The sequence below is a fragment of the Danio rerio genome, chromosome 5 (assembly GCF_052040795.2).
Source record: "Danio rerio strain M-AB ecotype USA chromosome 5, GRCz13ab, whole genome shotgun sequence".
NCBI lineage: Eukaryota > Metazoa > Chordata > Actinopteri > Cypriniformes > Danionidae > Danio > Danio rerio.
Genome location: NC_141025.1, coordinates 63,750,458 through 63,772,568, shown reverse-complemented (window position 1 = coordinate 63,772,568; position 22,111 = coordinate 63,750,458). Strand labels below are relative to the sequence as shown.

Below are 22,111 nucleotides of genomic sequence, written 5' to 3'. Positions count from 1 at the left end.
GAAGCACTGCATTAAATTACATTTCCCTCGCCATGTCTTTATAATATGAACATTTATTTTACCTTATTGTATTCAATGGAGCGTCTGCGCTAGTCTGCCGATTCTGACGGGCGAGTGCGAGTAAAGGGTCTTTTGTCTCGTTTTACGCTTGAAAAACTAAATGAATGCCAAAGTTTATTTAACTGAATGTATTTTAATTGCATCACAACATCAATGCTGTAAAAGGAACCGTATAAAATGGAAAAAAAACTCACAACAACCGGTCACCGGAAGTTTATAAGTATGGGAACAACACTAGCTCGGCATATATCCAATTATATTCATCTGTCTCGATATTCTACTGCATCTCAGAATATTACAGAGCACCAAAAATGTAAAAATATATATTTATTATATTTAAGATATTTTTGTCAACAGCAGACGGCAACTAGCCGTGACGCAAATTCCCGGGTCTCTGTGCTCCAATCAGGTGAGCCCTCCTCAGCGCTCGCCATGACAACGAGACAACAGTGACGTGCCTTGTAAAAATTTGCATATGCATTCCTATAAAGCTCGTGTGCTCTCAGTCAGCGTTGTCAGTTCGCCCGGTGTAGCTGTTTGTACTTGACCAAGGTGAGTTCAATACCGACGGTACGAGTGGAGCTACGCCAAACTCACGAAGTCCGCTTCGTGATGCTTCACCCGGGCCCGTCTGTGCTGTAGTTCCTTGCGGTTTGCGTACATAAACGCAATATCGCGAAGAATATTACGTGTTTGTTGCTCGAAATGTGCCGCCGAGCAACATCCAGTGAATACTGGCACGGCCTGGCGCCCGGTCTTTCCGTGCACTCCCTGGGGCGAGGCGGCCTTTGAGCCCTAGGCAGGGAACAAACAACCCCCGAGGACCCTCAGGGAAACACGGGCGGCCGGTAGTGGGACCTCGCTGCGAGGGTTATGGTGGGTGGGAGTAGCGAGGCCCACTCATCTTCTATTTTAAACTATAGTTTCAAACTTTAGTTTACTATAGTTTGAAATAGAAACCATGATAACTGTTATGATTGAACTTTATGCAAAGAGCCTAGGATGACCAAGAGCAACAGATTCGGCCATTTTGAAGTGAAAGCGATCGCTCGTGCATTGGATATCATTGCTGTCGCAATGGCAAACAGCGGCTTTGTTTTTATTTAATTTATTCAAAAAGCGCGTTATTGTTTCCCAAATTGCACTAGAGTATCGCCTCTTGGTGATTCTATGCTCTCTGCTCTTTGTCTGAATGTTGTAATGTTTTGCTTTGTTTTTCAGATGAGTTGTTGAGCAAAGAAGGACTATTGAAGACAACAGTTGAAGACGACCGCGGGTCATCTCCACGAGCGCGCGCATCATAATGTTTTCGGTTTGTTTTCTGAGAGTTTGTCTTGTTTAGATAAGTTTGCAGGTCAAACTAAATAAACTATACTCTTCCTAAACACCTGTCTCGTGTTTTATTTGTCTTCTACAGCAATACACTGTCATTTAAGTCTGTTGAATGCATTTGTATGCAACATGGTTTGATAATACAGTAGTCTACAAATAAATAGTTGTTATAAATTTACCTTCAATAGTCAACATTTAATGTAGGTAATCAAAAGTTAATCATATTTGTTCTAAGACATAAGAGTAATGTTATGGTTGTTGGATACCTGTATTTATTATTATGCTGTATGTTTAAAACCAGCAGATTTACTATATATGTAACATGTCATGAACTTACTGTTATTCAAAAAATTGCTTAAAATATCTTAAGACAAGAATGGGTGTTGTCATTGGTTTTATGTCAACCTACTGTAGGTTTTAGGGTGAATACAGCAGATATAGGCAACCTATATCATAATATTGGTAGTATGAGTTATTTAATGACCCAAATCAAGTAAAACGTCTCTTCCTCAAGCATGCAAAAGTCAAATGTAGATATATATAAAACAGTTTCCAACAATAAAATTTTGTCTTGTGAAAAAGACCAGTGGGGTTGGTAAGAAAAAAAGTTAATGTCAAGTTATATGTATTTATAAAAGAAGTTCATAATGGTCATTAGATTATGTGACCGCTAGATGGCGCTCGTTTAAAAGAAGCGTTAATTTCAAAGGAGCGTTACCCTGTACTAAAATGGCGGATCTGTTGACGCATTCCGTCCAAAACACAACATTAGGGTAGGCGACATTTAACGTATATCTATGGACGCTAACTAGTATTCACGTATCATGCTCAACTCTATATATTTTTTTACGCACTTTGAGAGTGTTTGCGTTATTTCAGAGAGATATTTAAGCACATATGAAGTAACAGTGCCGTCTGTGTACTAGTTACACAATGCAGCATTTAGCTCGCTCGTAAACATCGCTGCTGTCCTCAGATCATTGTCTGAGCAAAAGTTTCATCATAAGCCATGACTGTCAGATGCTCTTCATCTCAGGAGCTGTATTTTTAGATGCTTGATAACAGATATAAGGTGAGTTATGGCTGGAGTGGACGCTGCCAGACGGGCTTATATTAATTTTGGCATGACAGGAGAGAACAGGATACTAATGAGTGACAGAGAGAGTCCACAAAAACAGCTCTCCGGTTGCATTTCATTTGATGAATATTATCTTTTAGAGCTTCAAGTCTTGCCTCAGGTTTTTCCCTCAGGTGTTTCTCGTCAGATTTGTCGTCTTAGAAAGGTGACAAATGTTTAAGTTTAAGACATATACTTAAATTAATATAAGTACTGAAATAGCCTATAGTACCTTTGTATAAGATTTCAGGTAAATCGTAAACCCATATTATGAAATCATGATCGACTTATTGATTGACTTATTTAAATATATAATAAATAAACATAATTCAATTTCAATATTAAACATAAATTGCAAGAAAACCTAGCAAGATTACTAATACCTGCAGTAAACTACAATTAAAATAAAAAGTGAACATTGAATATTAGATGAAAGGCTTAACTTGAATAAGCAATCAGTTTTAAAATGATAAAGATCGCCATAGAAATATTGCTGTGTTGCATTTAATAAATATTACAAGAATATTAAAAGCCCATAAATAATGCAGATTTTTATTATTTGATCCCAAAGTCTGAACTGAACTGGCTGATGAGGCTCTGGATGCAAAGTTCATGTTTGCCTTTAATCTTTGACCTTTAAATTCCCATCCAGCAGTACAGTATGTTGTGTCAGTATAAATCTGGCTATAAAGCCTCATTGAACAATTTCCCAAAAGCCAGTGCAAGGTGTAAAGACAACTGAGAATTGACTGTGTTTGTTGTGGGGCTGTTTCGGTTGCTGTTGATAAGCTAATGTGTGTGTGTGGTGCATTTATTTGCATCTAAACTCTCTGTATGTGTTGTATTTTGGACCTCTGTATTTAAATGTGCTCTCTCTCGCAGCATGTTTCCATCAACTGTTTCGCTTGAATACGAGTTATATATATATATATATATATATATAAATATATATATTTGGCTAGAAGAAAAACAGTTTTTAATTTTTTTCAAACCATTTTAAGGTCAATGTTATTAGCCCTCTTAAGCAATATTTTTTGGATAGTCTACAGAACAAACCACTGTTATACAATGACTTGCCTAATTACCCTAACTTGCCTGAATAACCTAGTTAACCCTTTAAATCTCACTTTAAGCTGAATATTGAGAAATGTCTTGTCAAATAATATGGACTGTCTTCATGGCGTGTCATTATTATAAATGAGTTATTAAAACTATTATGTTCAGAAATGTGTTCAGAAAATCTGCTCTCCGTTAAACAGAAATTGGGGAAAAACATACAGTGGGGCTAATAAGTCAGGGGTGAATAATTCAGACTTCAACTGTACATCAAAACGAATATTTGCTGAATGTGAATTGAATGTCTTGATGTAGTTACCCTCTAGATCAGTTTGGGAATGTAAACAGTTTGCTGGTGTGACTGGCAGGATTGCAGAGTCGTGCTGTGCGGCGATCCTTCATTCACTCCGGACGGTCTCATTGACACTGATTACATTACAGCGATCCAGAGTTCAAGCCAATTGAAGGACAGAATCAAGTTTCAATTGGCCAAATTTTCTCGGTCATTTAACTCTCCCATGTTGGCTTTCGGGTCACTTTGTTTTGTTTTTTTTGTTTTTTAACAGCCGGAAAAAAAAATAAACAATATTTTTTCGTCTTGTTTACACTCACCGGCCACTTTATTAGGTACACCTTATTTAAATGCTTTCAGAACTGCCTTAATCCTTCATGGCATAGATTCAACAAGGTACTGGAAATATTGCTCAGAGATTTTGCTCCATATTGACATGATAGCATCACACAGCTGCTGCAGATTTGTCGGCTGCACATCCATGATGCGAATCTCCCGTTTCACCACATCCCAAAGGTGCTCTATTGGATTGAGATCTGATGACTGTGAAGGCCATTTGAGTACAGTGAACTCATTGTCATGTTCAAGAAACAAGTCTGAGATGATTCACGCTTTATGACATGGTGTGTTATCGCTGTTGTTAACACTGTTGTTATAAAGGAATGGACCACCACAACCAGCCTGAACCGTTGATACAAGGCAGGATGGATCCCTGCTTCGTGTTGTTGTCGCCAAATTCTGACCCGGCCATCCGAATGTCGCAGCAGAAATAAAGACTTATTAGACCAGCGAACGTTTTTCCAATCTTGATAACGTTCACTCCGTTAACGAGCAGTTGAACAGGTGTACCTAATAAAGTGGCCAGTGAGGGTATGTTTGTGTGTGTGTATTGACTTTACTAGTTTTCTCTGCGACACTCATTGCTCCAGAAACTTGCCATGGGCCCTATAGTAGATGATTATTTTTGTGTTAGCAGCAGCCAGCAGTCTTAATAACAGCCGGAGAAGAATGTGTGTCTATAATCTCTAAGCTTTTACTATGATGATCATATTGGAAGCCATTGTCAAGAGATAGTCCACCCAAAACTACAAGTTCTGTCAACCTTTACTCAGACTTCGCTTTCTTCTGCTGGAACGCAAAAGAAGATCATTTGAAGGCTGTTATCATCCGTCCACATGGTTAATCAGCTATAGATCACATACGGCTGCAGCCGGAACTTAACTAGAATTATTAATATTATTTATTAAATTTCCCATTAATTATAACTCATTAATGCCTACCCCTACCTTAACCGTCACAGTAATGTAAAACAGATCTGGACTCTTCTCTATTAGTATAGCTGATTAACAATGTGAATGGACGATAACAGCCTTCTGAGTGACATTTACTGCGCGGAAGGCCCCTACTGGCCCATATTTATCAACTGATAACCACTGATAAAGCTGATTAAAGCAGCTGACTGGACATGGTGAAACGACATTATTGGACCACACTAACCAGCCAAATGTGGGGTCCCATATGTGACATGGCACTAGACTTTTAGGTATTTTAGAGATGTGTAATAAATGAATGTATGATGTGGTTTTATGTGTCTTTGGCAGCGAGAAGAGGCTGAATCCAAAGCCCGAGAAGAAGCAGAGAAACAGAGGATCGAACGAGAGAAACACTTCCAGAAGGAGGAGCTGGAACGCTTGGAAAGAAAGAAGGTAAAATAAAAGTCCACCAATCAAGCTAAACACAGCATCACGCTCTCTCATTCACACACACACATAGGCGTGCTCGCTCGCTCGCTCGGGAGTGATATTGTTAGACCGCCGGCTCCCGTTCAGATTACACCAGTTACCGACCGCTCCCATGCTTTATCCGGAAATTAATCCCACGTTGCAATAAATCTGGTCGGGTCCCGCAGACCTCTAATCTGGCATTACGGTGGCTCAGTGGTTAGCACTGTCGCCTCAAAGAAAGAAGGTCACTGGTTCGAGTCCCGGCTGAGTCATTTGGCATTTCTGTGTGGAGTTTGCATGTTTTTAGTGTGTGTGAATGAGTGTCTATGGATGTTTCCCAGTACTGCTTTGCAGCTGGAAGGGCATCCGCTGTGTAAAACATATGCTGAATAAGTTGGCGGTTCATTCTGTTGTGGTGACCCCTGATAAATAAACGGGCTAAACTGAAGGAAAATGAATGAATGAATTTTTAAAAGTTGTTAAATATAGCACTTAGGAAATATTTTTAAACGATTTAAATTTCACAGGAGGGCTCAACATTTTGTCTTCAATTGTATTTGAGATTTTAGTTCAGTACTGTTGGTTTAACGTTTGTGTTTACATTTTTAGCGTCTGGAAGAAATCATGAAGAGGACTTGACGCAGGAGCACAGGTGAGATGTGTGTGTGTTTCATTAAGTCTAATCTTAAACACACACAATGAAAGAAAATTAACCTAGTTTATTCATTTCTTTGAATATGACAGCGGTAAAAATCTATTTATAGTACTGAGAATATATAAAAATCACTCTTTTATTAATATCATGTAAGTAGGGTTAAAATAAAAAAATACAATGTTGTTTTCCTCTCGTCTTGCAGTAATACAGAAAAATCCGTCAGAAGCTCTTCATAGTGGTGCGACAAACCAATCACCAATGAGGTAATCGAGACGCTGCATGAATTGAAATTGAAATGAAGCTGCATGAATTATGTTTTGCTTATTTTCCCGCTTGTGTGTCTTCCTCAGCTCTGTGTCCTGGGACGCAGCACCGGTCATTAATGGAGCTCCGCCCACTAAGCATCAGAATGGACTGTCCTCCAATGGAGACGCAGCAGACTTTGAGGAGATAATCAAGCTGTCCAATCACAGTGGGAACAGTGGGCAGAGTCAACCGGCTGACCCAATCATGGCCTTCGAGGGAGGAGAACCGTTCATGATGAAGGCGTGGCCTATGAAACCTCAACATGTGGCAGGTAGAATCAGATTTTGTTCGATTACGTACAGTAGAAACCAGACGTTTACATACACTTTATAAAGAGGCATATAATTATTTTTTGAAAAAAGTCAGATGTTAATGTGACTAAACTTATTTTTTTAGGTAAGTTAGGATGATCAAATTTGTTTCCGTTCTGCTTAATAGCAAAATAATGAGAGAGATATTTTTGAGAAATTGTTATAACCTTTCTTGAAAGTCACGTTTACATACAGTAAGATTATTCTGCCTCTGAAAAAGCTCAGATGATGATGTCAAGCTTTTGGAAGTTTCTGATTGGCTAATTGACAACATTTGAGTTAATTGGAGGCATTGTAGAATAGTATTTAAGGAAAACCTCAAACACACACTGCTTCCTTGTGTGACAACATGGGAAAATCAACAAGCCAGAATCAACAAAAAAGCCAGATTACAATTTGCTGAATTACACTGGAAAAAGGAATAATTTCATGAGACATGCTGGTGGTCTGATGGAACTAAGATTGAACTGTTTGGCTATAATGACCAGTGTTACATTTGGAGGACGAAGGGAAAAGCTTACACGCTTATGAACACCATCCTAACTGTGAAGTATGGGGGCGGCAGCATCATGTTGTGGGGCTGTTTTGCTGCAGGAAGGACTGGTCCACTTCACAGCATAGATGACATCATGAAGAAAGAACATCATGTAGAAATACTGAAGCAACATCTCAAGACGTCAGCCAGGAAATGAAAACTTGGCCACAAATGGGTCTTCCAAACAGACCATGACCCTAACCATACTGCCAAATTAGTTCAAATGTGCTTTAAGGACAACAGAGTGAATGTTTTGAAGTGGCCATCACAAAGCCCTGACCTCAATCCTATAGAACATTTGTGGGCATAGTTGAAAAAGCTTGTGCGAGCAAGACAGTCAACACATCTGATTCAGTTACACCAATTCTGTCAGGAGGAATGGGCCAAAATTCCTGCAAACTATTGTGAGGAGCTTGTGGAAGAATACCCAAAACATTTGACCAAAGTTAAACAGTTTAAAAGCAAAGATTAAAAAAAATACCAAGGAAATGTGTGTAAACTTTTGACTGTCTAGAACACAGGTGTCAAACTCAGTTCCAAAAGGGCCGCAGCTCTGCACAGTTTAGTTCGAACCCTAATTAAACACACCTGATCAAACTAATAGCGTCCTTCAGGCTTGTTTGAAACCTACAGGTAAGTGTGTTGGAGCAGGGTTGGAACTAAACTGTGCAGGGCTTCGGCCCTCCAGGAATTGAGTTTGACACCCCTGTTCTAGAAATTAATAGAAAATTCTCAAATAAAAATCTCTCATTATTCTGGCATTTAGCAAATGTAAATCATTTAGGTTATCCTAACATACCTAAAATAGTAAACGTTTAGTATCATTTACCATCAGACATTTTTTTAAATGGTTATGTTTCTTTTTTTAGAGTGTATGTAAACTTCTGGTTTCAGCTGTATGTTAGATCATATATGGATCAAATCTGGGCACCAGTGGAGTTGCTTTTCAGTGTTTCGTCTTTCAGCAGTGACATTTACATTATACTGAACTGAACTAAACTGAACCCAAAATAAAATGTTGAAAATAATGTATAAAGGATGATTAAGAGAGTCTCTAAGCTATTTTCCATGCATGAAACTGATGATTTCTGCAGTTTGTTGACTTTAGGACAGTGTGAATGACTGAAAAAAGCAGCCTTGGCATTCTGCAAAGCGTCTCTATTTTCAGCTTCATAATACCAGTCATAGATGTTGTTGGCAAGCTTTTAATAGTTCAATAAATCATCTTCTCACATGTGTTTCTGCTGTTTTCCTGCAGAGGTGCTGTGAGAGATGAGATATCAGAGTCTTCTGGATATGAAGAGAAGAAGAGAAGCCTTACTCTACCACCGCTTCCACCCTGATGTGTGCCAAACCAACAAAAACAGACTGCTTTAACTTTAGAAACACAGCCAAGCCGGACGCGCTCTGGAGAAAGTGCCAGATGACGACCTTAAAGAGACACTTATATACATATACAACATTTGCAAAAAGTCTCTGTCTATTTCAGTGTGTGTGTCATGGTGCAACATTTGTTGAGTTTCTTTAACAAGTCACCTGCCGATCATGTGGTGCACCTTAAAAGAGTCGCTATATATTGAATTTTAGAAAAGACAACTTGGCTTATCTTTATGATATGAATTATTGTTGTTGTTGTTGCTCTTGTTATGATGTATTGTTATCGTTCTTTTAAGTAGAGAAAAAAAGCAAACGTGTGTCTTGAACTATTGCGTTATTTAACGTGTGGCGCATCAGAAGAGGCCGATATTCTGTATGTTAATGTATATTTGCCTGATTATGACAGACCTGTGGAATAAATCTTTATGAAAGGGGCTGTTTGTCAGTGAGTGGAGTGTTTGCTGTAGTTTAAGCTAATCGTAATAATGTGATTTTTATTTTAGTCTGGCTATATCATGATGGTAGAACAGTGCTTTATAATAAAAATAATAATAATTCCTTACATTTATATAGCGCTTTTCTTGGCACTCAAAGCGCTTTACACATAGGGGGAATCTCCTCATCTACTTTTTTTTTTTTTAATGCAAGAAAGAACATTACAAATATATAATATGAACAAAGAGACAAAGAGGGTTACATAAATAGAATTCCAGCAAATTTATCAAGTTTAAATGATTTACACCAAGAAAGCGTTTTACATGCAGTGTAATTATGACTGTTTATGACTGTTCCAGTTACTATGACCATTTATGTGAAGCTGCTTTGACACAATCTACATTGTAAAAGCGCTATACAAATAAAGCTGAATTGAATTGAATTGTAATTGTTAGAGTCTTTTAAAGAGTTCACATAAATTTCAAAGTCCAAAGTCAAAGTCCTTTCTGAAAATAAAAAAGTAAGGGTGTATCTTTGAAAATTAACATTTATGGAAGTAAAACTTTGCTATAAAAAAACAATAAATCAATAATAAATTTACAATGAGAAGGATCTACACTCAGAGAGTAACCAAAGAACACAATTTTTGGGGAAATACAGAAGTTTGGAAATAAGAATTTTTTAATGAAACTGGAAAAGTCAACCCAAAACACTTTACAGTAAGTACACTCTCAAAATAAATGCTTTAGTGTTTCATCATATTGAGTACAAAATGAGCATTTAGGGGAAATATTATTAAATTTAGCTAGTTTGGTATTTATTGGGTAGCAATCTCCTCATCTACCACCAGTGTAGCATCCACCTGGATGAAGCGACAGCAGCCGTTTTCCACCAGACCGCACACCACAGAGAGAGAAGACAAAGTATTAACGCCATGATGGACAGAGGCCAGTGGGTAAATTTGGCCAGGATGGTGGTGTTAAACCCGTACTCTTTTTCGAAAGATATTCTGGGATTTTAGGGTATATGCTGAAGCATGCTAATAGGACATTTAATTTGTCAGTAACCTGGGTTAAGCGCTTCCAGCAAACTGCCGAAGGTAAAATCAGCACGTTTAAGGTCTGTTTTCTTTAAAAATCAGCGATCTCCACTGGCTGAGTGATATCCGATATAAAGTAGGTCTCAGATTGTACAAGAAGCACTGCATTAAATTACATTTCCCCCGCCATGTCTTTATAATATGAGCATTTATTTTACCTCATTGTATTCAATGGAGCGTCTGCGCTAGTCTGCCGATTCTGACGGGCGAGTGCGAGTAAAGGGTCTTTTGTCTCGTTTTACGCTTGAAAAACTAAATGAATGCCAAAGTTTATTTAACTGAATGTATTTTAATTGCATCACAACATCAATGCTGTAAAAGGAACTGTATAAAATGGAAAAAACTCACTATAACCGGTCACCGGAAGTTTATAAGTATGGGAACAACAGCTCGGCATATATCCAATTATATTCATCTGTCTCCATATTCTACTGCATCCCAGAATATTACAGAACACCAAAAATGTAAAAATATATATTTATTACATTTGAGATATTTTTGTCAACAGCAGACGGCAACTAGCCGTGACGCAAATTCCGGAGTCTCTGTGCTCCAATCAGGTGAGCCCTCCTCAGCGCTCGCCATGACAACGAGACAACAGTGACGTGCCTTGTAAAGATTTGCATATGCATTCCTATAAAGCTCGTGTGCTCTCAGTCAGCGTCGTCAGTTCGCCCGGTGTAGCTGTTTGTACTTGACCAAGGTGAGTTCAATACCGACGGTACGAGTGGAGCTACGCCAAACTCACGAAGTCCGCTTCGTGATGCTTCACCCGGGCCCGTCTGTGCTGTAGTTCCTTGCGGTTTGCGTACATAAACGCAATATCGCGAAGAATATTACGTGTTTGTTGCTCGAAATGTGCCGCCGAGCAACATCCAGTGAATACTGGCACGGCCTGGCGCCCGGTCTTTCCGTGCACTCCCTGGGGCGAGGCGGCCTTTGAGCCCTAGGCAGGGAACAAACAACCCCCGAGGACCCTCAGGGAAACACGGGCGGCCGGTAGTGGGACCTCGCTGCGAGGGTTATGGTGGGTGGGAGTAGCGAGGCCCACTCATCTTCTATTTTAAACTATAGTTTCAAACTTTAGTTTACTATAGTTTGAAATAGAAACCATGATAACTGTTATGATTGAACTTTATGCAAAGAGCCTAGGATGACCAAGAGCAACAGATTCGGCCATTTTGAAGTGAAAGCGATCGCTCGTGCATTGGATATCATTGCTGTCGCAATGGCAAACAGCGGCTTTGTTTTTATTTAATTTATTCAAAAAGCGCGTTATTGTTTCCCAAATTGCACTAGAGGATCGCCTCTTGGTGATTCTATGCTCTCTGCTCTTTGTCTGGATGTTGTAATGTTTTGCTTTGTTTTTCAGATGAGTTGTTGAGCAAAGAAGGACTATTGAAGACAACAGCTGAACGCGGGTCATCTCCACGAGCGCGCGCATCATAATGTTTTCGGTCTGTTTTCTGAGAGTTTGTCTTCTTTAGATAAGTTTGCAGGTCAAACAAAATAAACTATACTCTTCCTAAACACATGTCTCGTGTTTTATTTGTCTTCTACAGCAATACACTGTCATTTAAGTCTGTTGAATGCATTTGTATGCAACATGGTTTGATAATACAGTAGTCTACAAATAAATAGTTGTTATAAATGTACCTTCAGTAGTCAACATTTAGTGTAGGTAATCAAAAGTTAATCATATTTGTCCTAAGACATAAGAGTAATGTTATGGTTGTTACATACCTGTATTTATTATTATGCTGTATGTTTAAAACTAGCAGATTTACTATATATGTAACATGTCATGAACTTACTGTTATTCAAAAAATTGCTTAAAATATCTTAAGACAAGAATGGGTGTTGTCATTGGTTTTATGTCAACCTACTGTAGGTTTTAGGGTGAATACAGCAGATATAGGCAACCTATATCATAATATTGGTAGTTTGATTTATTTAATGACCCAAATCAAGTAAAACGTCTCTTCCTCAAGCATGCAAAAGTCAAATATAGATATATATATAAAACACAGTTTCCAACAATAAAATTTTGTCTTGTGAAAAAGACCAGTGGGGTTGGTAAGAAAAAAAGTTAATGTCAAGTTATATGTATTTATAAAAGAAGTTCATAATATTTAGTTATTAGAATATGTGACCGCTAGATGGCGCTCGTTTAAAAGAAGCGTTAATTTCAAAGGAGCGTTACTCTGTACTAAAATGGCGGATCTGTTGACGCATTCCGTCCAAAACACAACATTAGGGTAGGCGACATTTAACGTATATATCTATGGACGCTAACTAGTATTCACGTATCATGCTCAACTCTTAATATTCTTTTACGCACTTTGAGAGTGTTTGCGTTATTTCAGAGAGATATTTAAGCACATATGAAGTAACAGTGCCGTCTGTGTACTATAGCTACACAATGCAGCATTTAGCTCGCTCGTAAACATCGCTGCTGTCCTCAGATCATTGTCTGAGCAGAAGTTTCATCATAAGCCATGACTGTCAGATGCTCTTCATCTCAGGAGCTGTATTTTTATATGCTTGATAACAGATATAAGGTGAGTTATGGCTGGAGTGGACGCTGCCAGACGGGCTTATATTAATTTTGGCATGACAGGAGAGAACAGGATACTAATGAGTGACAGAGAGAGTCCACAAAAACTGCTCTCCGGTTGCATTTCATTTGATGAATATTATCTTTTAGAGCTTCAAGTCTTGCCTCAGGTTTTTCCCTCAGGTGTTTCTCGTCAGATTTGTCGTCTTAGAAAGGTGACAAATGTTTAAGTTTAAGACATATACTTAAATTAATATATAAGTACTGAAATAGCCTATAGTACCTTTGTATAAGATTTCAGGTAAATCGTAAACCCATATTATGAAATCATGATCGACTTATTGATTGACTTATTTAAATATATAATAAATAAACATAATTCAATTTCAATATTAAACATAAATTGCAAGAAAACCTAGCAAGATTACTAATACCTGCAGTAAACTACAATTAAAATAAAAAGTGAACATTGAATATTAGATGAAAGGCTTAACTTGAATAAGCAATCAGTTTTAAAATGATAAAGATCGCCATAGAAATATTGCTGTGTTGCATTTAATAAATATTACAAGAATATTAAAAGCCCATTAGGCTTGGGCGGTATCCAAATTTTGAGACCGTCAAACCGCCTCCATATTTTACCCCGGTATCCGGTATTACCGGCGTATAATAAAAAAAATTATGACGTAAGGCTCAGACAGCGTCACCAAACTGTTGGCTTGAGCCTAAACCATTCAGAAACTGAATACCTTCTATGCAATCTTAGGCTCGCGGTCAGAGAGGAGAGAGAGGGAGAGAGAGAGAGAGAGAGAGAGAGAGAGAGAGAGATAGAGAGAGAGAGAGAGAGACGGCCTCTCTCTCTCTCTATCTCTCTCTTACACACACACACATCTCTCCCGCGATTTATTCAGAAATTTACTCCCACACCGTAAGAAATCTGGCCGGCTCCCGCGGAACAGCAGCGATTGACAGCTTTATTAAGTCGAACCCGTTTACAGCCCGACATTATTTAAGTGTGCTCATGCACACAGCTCTAATGCATTTTTTTCAAGAATGAGTCATTTATATGTTTTAACATCATTTATTCGTAACAAGCGTAGACTATAGGCCACTTGGAAGTTGGAACAAATAAAATAAGTCCTCTGAAACATCGTAACATCTCAGCACTCTAACAATTTGCCTTTAAATTGGCTAACACAATTAAAAAAAGAAATCTTGCTTAACAAATCAAATTAAAATAAACTCTAAATGATGACGGGTATTTTGGCAATAACGAAATTTAGTTAAAGGCTGTGAAAGAATTGTTTCTCCATTTCTCTTCACAATCTGGCATTAGGGCGGCGGTGAAGCTGAATATTAAAAGAATAATGCCACCATTAGTCTGTATACTCTGTCTACATTATGATTATATGGTTTAATTAATATTTATTTATAAGTTTAAACCCTGTACTCACCAAGATTAGGCTACGTGTGTTTGTGGAGGAACATTATTAAATCCACTGGCTTTAGCGCAGTCTCTCACTCATGGTGCGTCCAGCAGCTGAACACCCTTTCATGCGGCTACAGGTCGAGATGCAGAGTTCTGATCCGGCTGATTTTGCAAGTTTTGTGTAGGATTGTTTGTTCATCTTCTACCAGTCAGGAACATGCATTTAATTTGCCATGACAGCAGTTTCAGGGTAGCGAGTGGCCTAGTCATTTTACCTGTCAGCTTGCGGTTTAGGGCTCTACCGTAATACGCAGTGTATGAGCGACCGCGAAATACCTGCGGCTGGAATAACCGCTCCTTCTGAGCTAGTGACTGGCTTGACCGCCGTAATAATTCGCTTTTTTTTTACTACTTCGTCATCATTTGCTTCACTTTTGCAGGGATGGATTTTAATGCAGGGATTTGGATTTTTTCGGGTCTCGCCGGGTTCGGGCAAAGATCTTCAGCTCTAATGCAGACCTCTCGTTCATATTAACCACGTCTCCCTTCTGTTCAGTCGAAACTCCCAAACTGCAGGACACTTTGAAGCGCGACACGTCACGTCACCTCTCCCCCTCCCTCTCACCCTCTCCCCCTCCCTCTCCCTCTTTCTCTCTCTCTCCTCCACACTGTTCCGTGATGGCAACCATACATACGTTTTTGTAGGCATTAAATAAAGGATATTTAATATTTTATGACGGTATAACGGTATTGAAACTGACACCGTTTCTATTTTTAGATCCCGCGGTATACCATAATACCGTAATACCGCCCAAGCCTAAAGCCCATAAATGATGCAGATTTTTATTATTTGATCCCAAAGTCTGAACTGAACTGGCTGATGAGGCTCTGGATGCAAAGTTCATGTTTGCCTTTAATCTTTGACCTTTAAATTCCCATCCAGCAGTACAGTATGTTGTGTCAGTATAAATCTGGCTATAAAGCCTCATTGAACAATTTCCCAAAAGCCAGTGCAAGGTGTAAAGACAACTGAGAATTGACTGTGTTTGTTGTGGGGCTGTTTCGGTTGCTGTTGATAAGCTAATGTGTGTGTGTGGTGCATTTATTTGCATCTAAACTCTCTGTATGTGTTGTATTTTGGACCTCTGTATTTAAATGTGCTCTCTCTCCATAGACTGTAAAAGTCTCTCTCGCAGCATGTTTCCATCAGCCGTTTCGCTTGAATACGAATTGCTTTGTTTAATGGTTTCACACACACACACACACACACACACACACACACACACACACACACACATATATATATATATATATATATATATATATATATATATATATATATATATATATATATATATATATATATTTGGCTAGAAGAAAAACAGTTTTTAATTTTTTTCAAACCATTTTAAGGTCAATGTTATTAGCCCTCTTAAGCAATATTTTTTGTATAGTCTACAGAACAAACCACTGTTATACAATGACTTGCCTAATTACCCTAACTTGCCTGAATAACCTAGTTAACCCTTTAAATCTCACTTTAAGCTGAATATTGAGAAATGTCTTGTCAAATAATATGGACTGTCTTCATGGCGTGTCATTATTAGAAATGAGTTATTAAAACTATTATGTTCAGAAATGTGTTCAGAAAATCTGCTCTCCGTTAAACAGAAATTGGGGAAAAACATACAGTGGGGCTAATAAGTCAGGGGTGAATAATTCAGACTTCAACTGTACATCAAAACGAATATTTGCTGAATGTGAATTGAATGTCTTGATGTAGTTACCCTCTAGATCAGTTTGGAAATGTAAACAGTTTGCTGGTGTGACAGGCAGGATTGCAGAGTCGTGCTGTGCGGCGATCCTTCATTCACTCCGGACGGTCTCATTGACACTGATTACATTACAGCGATCCAGAGTTCAAGCCAATTGAAGGACAGAATCGAGTTTCAATTGGCCAAATTTTCTCGTTCATTTAACTCTCCCATGTTGGCTTTCGGGTCACTTTGTTTTTTTTTGTTTTTTTTTAACAGCCGGAAAAAAAATAAACAATATTTCTTCGTCTTGTTTACACTCACCGGCCACTTTATTAGGTACACCTTATTTAAATGCTTTCAGAACTGCCTTAATCCTTCATGGCATAGATTCAACAAGGTACTGGAAATATTCCTCAGAGATTTTGCTCCATATTGACATGATAGCATCACACAGCTGCTGCAGATTTGTCGGCTGCACATCCATGATGCGAATCTCCCGTTTCACCACATCCCAAAGGTGCTCTATTGGATTGAGATCTGATGACTGTGAAGGCCATTTGAGTACAGTGAACTCATTGTCATGTTCAAGAAACAAGTCTGAGATGATTCACGCTTTATGACATGGTGTGTTATCGCTGTTGTTAACACTGTTGTTAACACTGTTGTTATAAAGGAATGGACCACCACAACCAGCCTGAACCGTTGATACAAGGCAGGATGGATCCCTGCTTCGTGTTGTTGTCGCCAAATTCTGACCCGGCCATCCGAATGTCGCAGCAGAAATAAAGACTTATTAGACCAGCGAACGTTTTTCCAATCTTGATAACGTTCACTCCGTTAACGAGCAGTTGAACAGGTGTACCTAATAAAGTGGCCAGTGAGGGTATGTGTGTGTGTATTGACTTTATTAGTTTTCTCTGCGACACTCATTGCTCCAGAAACTTGCCATGGGCCCTATAGTAGATGATTATTTTTGTGTTAGCAGCTGCCAGCAGTCTTAATAACAGCCGGAGAAGAATGTGTGTCTATAATCTCTAAGCTTTTACTATGATGATCATATTGGAAGCCATTGTCAAGAGATAGTCCACCCAAAACTACAAGTTCTGTCAACCTTTACTCAGACTTCGCTTTCTTCTGCTGGAACGCAAAAGAAGATCATTTGAAGGCTGTTATCATCCGTCCACATGGTTAATCAGCTATAGATCACATACGGCTGCAGCCGGAACTTAACTAGAATTATTAATATTATTTATTAAATTTCCCATTAATTATAACTCATTAATGCCTACCCCTACCTTAACCGTCACAGTAATGTAAAACAGATCTGGACTCTTCTCTATTAGTATAGCTGATTAACAATGTGAATGGACGATAACAGCCTTCTGAGTGACATTTACTGCGCGGAAGGCCCCTACTGGCCCATATCTATCAACTGATAACCACTGATAAAGCTGATTAAAGCAGCTGACTGGACATGGTGAAACGACATTATTGGACCACACTAACCAGCCAAATGTGGGGTCCCATATGTGACGTGGCACTAGACTTTTAGGTATTTTAGAGATGTGTAATAAATGAATGTATGATGTGGTTTTATGTGTCTTTGGCAGCGAGAAGAGGCTGAATCCAAAGCCCGAGAAGAAGCAGAGAAACAGCGGATCGAACGAGAGAAACACTTCCAGAAGGAGGAGCTGGAACGCTTGGAAAGAAAGAAGGTAAAATAAAAGTCCACCAATCAAGCTAAACACAGCATCACGCTCTCTCATTCACACACACACATAGGCGTGCTCGCTCGCTCGCTCGGGAGTGATATTGTTAGACCGCCGGCTCCCGTTCAGATTACACCAGTTACCGACCGCTCCCATGCTTTATCCGGAAATTAATCCCACGTTGCAATAAATCTGGTCGGGTCCCGCAGACCTCTAATCTGGCATTACGGTGGCTCAGTGGTTAGCACTGTCGCCTCAAAGAAAGAAGGTCACTGGTTCGAGTCCCGGCTGAGTCATTTGGCATTTCTGTGTGGAGTTTGCATGTTTTTAGTGTGTGTGAATGAGTGTCTATGGATGTTTCCCAGTACTGCTTTGCAGCTGGAAGGGCATCCGCTGTGTAAAACATATGCTGAATAAGTTGGCGGTTCATTCTGTTGTGGTGACCCCTGATAAATAAAGGGGCTAAACTGAAGGAAAATGAATGAATTAATTTTTAAAAATTGTTAAATATAGCACTTGGGAAATATTTTTAAACGATTTAAATTTCACAGGAGGGCTCAAGATTTTGTCTTCAATTGTATTTGAGATTTTAGTTCAGTACTGTTGGTTTAACGTTTGTGTTTACATTTTTAGTGTCTGGAAGAAATCATGAAGAGGACTCGTAAGAGTGACGCAGGAGCACAGGTGAGATGTGTGTGTGTTTCATTAAGTCTAATCTTAAACACACACAATGAAAGAAAATTAACCTGGTTTATTCATTTCTTTGAATATGACAGCGGTAAAAATCTATTTATAGTACTGTGAATATATAAAAATCACTCTTTTATTAATATCATGTAAGTAGGGTTAAAATAAAAAAATACAATGTTGTTTTCCTCTCGTCTTGCAGTAATACAGAAAAATCCGTCAGAAGCTCTTCATACTGGTGCGACAAACCAATCACCAATGAGGTAATCGAGACGCTGCATGAATTGAAATTGAAATGAAGCTGCATGAATTATGTTTTGCTTATTTTCCCGCTTGTGTGTCTTCCTCAGCTCAGTGTCCTGGGACGCAGCACCGGTCATTAACGGAGCTCCGCCCACTAAGCATCAGAATGGACTGTCCTCCAATGGAGACGCTGCAGACTTTGAGGAGATAATCAAGCTGTCCAATCACAGTGGGAACAGTGGGCAGAGTCAACCGGCTGACCCAATCATGGCCTTCGAGGGAGGAGAACCGTTCATGATGAAGGCGGGGCCTATAAAACCTCAACATGTGGCAGGTAGAATCAGATTTTGTTCGATTACGTACAGTAGAAACCTGATGTTTACATACACTTTATAAAGAGGCACATAATTATTTTTTGAAAAAAGTCAGATGTTAATGTGACTAAACTTTTTAGGTAAGTTAGGATGATCAAATTTGTTTCTGTTCTGCTTAATAGCAAAATAATGAGAGAGATATTTTTGAGAAATTGTTATAACCTTTCTTGAAGTGTGGTTTATTCATAAACTAATGTCGAGAGGATCACGTGCTTATAATCAACACGGCTGGCTCCTTGCTAGCTCCGTAATCAGCCCTATTAGATGATTACGGAAGCATTATAAATAACCTGAGTTTTCCACTCCAGTTATCTTCGTCTTGAAGCTCCCCCCCTTTCCACCCCTACATCCTCCCACTTTTTCTGATCGGGCGACACGGTGGCCCAGTGGCTAGCACTGTTGCCTCACAGCAAGAACACCGCTAGTCCAACCCATCGGGCTGGTTGGTGTTTCTGTGTGGAGTTTGCATGTTTTCCCCGTGTTCGCGTGGGTTTTCCCCGGGTTCCCCGGTTTCCTCCCACCGTCCAAAAACATAAACCATAGCCAATCGACTAAAACAAATTATCACCCAATACAACCTGAGTTTACACTTCTCACGGTGACAAGCAGGGGAGTTCTCGAGACCTACCTGACCTCGAATTCCCCTCTCGCCCTTCTAACGGGAGGGAGCCCCGGGCTCGAGGATATTCCGAGCTCAGGGCTCTCTCCCGGGACAGCATGCCAAATACGCTTTATTGATTATCAGCTAAGTGTGAACTCTTGAAAGTCACGTTTACATACAGTAAGATTATTCTGCCTCTGAAAAAGCTCAGATGATGATGTCAAGCTTTTGGAAGTTTCTGATTGGATAATTGACAACATCTGAGTTAATTGGAGGCACAACTGTAGAATAGGATTGAAGGAAAACCTCAAACACACACTGCTTCCTTGTGTGACAACATGGGAAAATCAACAAGCCAGAATCAACAAAAAAGCCAGATTACAATTTGCTGAATTACACTGGGAAAAGGAATAATTTTTGGAGACATGTCCTGTGCTCTGATGGAGCTAAGATTGAACTGTTTGGCTATAATGACCAGTGTTACATTTGGAGGACGAAGGGGAAAGCTTACACGCTTATGAACACCATCCTAACTGTGAAGTATGGGGGCGGCAGCATCATGTTGTGGGGCTGTTTTGCTGTAGGAGGGACTGGTCCACTTCACAGCATAGATGACATCATGAAGAAAGAACATTATGTAGAAATACTGAAGCAACATCTCAAGACATCAGCCAGGAAATGAAAACTTGGCCACAAATGGCTCTTCCAAACAGACCATGACCCTAAGCATACTGCCAAATTAGTTCAAATGTGCTTTAAGGACAACAGAGTGAATGTTTTGAAGTGGCCATCACAAAGCCCTGACCTCAATCCTATAGAACATTTGTGGGCATAGTTGAAAAAGCTTGTGCGAGCAAGACAGTCGACACATCTGATTCAGTTACACCAATTCTGTCAGGAGGAATGGGCCAAAATTCCTGCAAACTATTGTGAGGAGCTTGTGGAAGAATACCCAAAACATTTGACCAAAGTTAAACAGTTTAAATGCAAAGATAAAAAAAAAATACCAAGGAAATGTGTGTAAACTTTTGACTGTCTAGAACACAGGTGTCAAACTCAGTTCCAAAAGGGCCGCAGCTCTGCACAGTTTAGTTCGAACCCTAATTAAACACACCTGATCAAACTAATAGCGTCCTTCAGGCTTGTTTGAAACCTACAGGTAAGTGTGTTGGAGCAGGGTTGGAACTAAACTGTGCAGGGCTTCGGCCCTCCAGCAATTGAGTTTGACACCCCTGTTCTAGAAATTAATAGAAAATTCTCAAATAAAAATCTCTCATTATTCTGGCATTTAGCAAATGTAAATCATTTAGGTTATCCTAACAGACCTAAAATAGTAAACGTTTAGTATCATTTACCATCAGACATTTTTTTAAATGGTTATGTTTCTTTTTTTAGAGTGTATGTAAACTTCTGGTTTCAGCTGTATGTTAGATCATATATGGATCAAATCTGGGCACCAGTGGAGTTGCTTTCCAGTGTTTCGTCTTTCAGCAGTGACATTTACATTATACTGAACTGAACTAAACTGAACCCAAAATAAAATCTTGAAAATAATGTATAAAGGATGATTAAGAGAGTCTCTAAGCTATTTTCCATGCATGAAACTGATGATTTCTGCAGTTTGTTGACTTTAGGACAGTGTGAATGACTGAAAAAAGCAGCCTTGGCATTCTGCAAAGCATCTCTATTTTCAGCTTCATAATACCAGTCATAGATGTTGTTGGCAAGCTTTTAATAGTTCAATAAATCATCTTCTCACATGTGTTTCTGCTGTTTTCCTGCAGAGGTGCTGTGAGAGATGAGATATCAGAGTCTTCTGGATATGAAGAGAAGAAGAGAAGCCTTACTCTACCACCGCTTCCACCCTGATGTGTGCCAAACCAACAAAAACAGACTGCTTTAACTTTAGAAACACAGCCGAGCCGGACGCGCTCAGGAGAAAGTGCCAGATGACGACCTTAAAGAGACACTTATATACATATACAACATTTGCAAAAAGTCTCTGTCTATTTCACTGTGTGTGTCATGGTGCAACATTTGTTGAGTTTCTTTAACAAGTCACCTGCCGATCATGTGGTGCACCTTAAAAGAGTCGCTATATATTGAATTTTAGAAAAGACAACTTGGCTTATCTTTATGATATGAATTATTGTTGTTGTTGTTGCTCTTGTTATGATGTATTGTTATCGTTCTTTGAAGTAGAGAAAAAAAGCAAACGTGTGTCTTGAACTATTGCGTTATTTAACGTGTGGCGCATCAGAAGAGGCCGATATTCTGTATGTTAATGTATATTTGCCTGATTATGACAGACCTGTGGAATAAATCTTTATGAAAGGGGCTGTTTGTCAGTGAGTGGAGTGTTTGCTGTAGTTTAAGCTAATCGTAATAATGTGATTTTTATTTTAGTCTGGCTATATCATGATGGTAGAACAGTGCTTTATAATAAAAATAATAA

The 22,111-nt window shown here is 39.1% G+C and overlaps 1 protein-coding gene and 2 long non-coding RNA genes across 14 annotated transcripts; all 3 read left to right on the top strand.

Annotated features, from left to right (window-relative positions):
* The first annotated feature begins 574 nt into the window (after positions 1 to 574).
* LOC137490177 (uncharacterized) lies at positions 575 to 1,445 on the top strand. The gene is made up of 2 exons (XR_015491864.1): positions 575 to 612; positions 1,282 to 1,445. It is a non-coding gene; the product is annotated as an uncharacterized LOC137490177 (long non-coding RNA).
* Positions 1,446 to 2,105: 660 nt separating this feature from the next.
* si:ch211-69i3.3 lies at positions 2,106 to 9,199 on the top strand. The gene is made up of 6 exons (NR_170242.1): positions 2,106 to 2,464; positions 5,459 to 5,563; positions 6,191 to 6,233; positions 6,439 to 6,499; positions 6,587 to 6,813; positions 8,647 to 9,199. It is a non-coding gene; the product is annotated as a si:ch211-69i3.3 (long non-coding RNA).
* Positions 9,200 to 12,505: 3,306 nt separating this feature from the next.
* Positions 12,506 to 21,993, top strand: LOC147844428 (uncharacterized). Of its 12 annotated transcripts, none has more exons than XM_088651019.1 (6): positions 12,506 to 12,557; positions 17,675 to 17,757; positions 18,385 to 18,435; positions 18,641 to 18,701; positions 18,789 to 19,015; positions 21,441 to 21,993. In XM_088651019.1, the coding sequence occupies exons 4-6, from the start codon at positions 18,697 to 18,699 to the stop codon at positions 21,449 to 21,451; spliced, it is 243 nt and encodes an 80-aa protein (XP_088507145.1). In that variant the 5' UTR covers positions 12,506 to 12,557; positions 17,675 to 17,757; positions 18,385 to 18,435; positions 18,641 to 18,696; the 3' UTR covers positions 21,452 to 21,993. The 12 variants fall into 12 exon arrangements, with proteins under 12 accessions (XP_088507145.1, XP_088507142.1, XP_088507146.1 ...); XM_088651016.1 differs by having other exon boundaries at positions 18,385 to 18,442; XM_088651020.1 differs by having other exon boundaries at positions 17,653 to 17,757.
* The last annotated feature ends 118 nt before the right edge of the window (positions 21,994 to 22,111 follow it).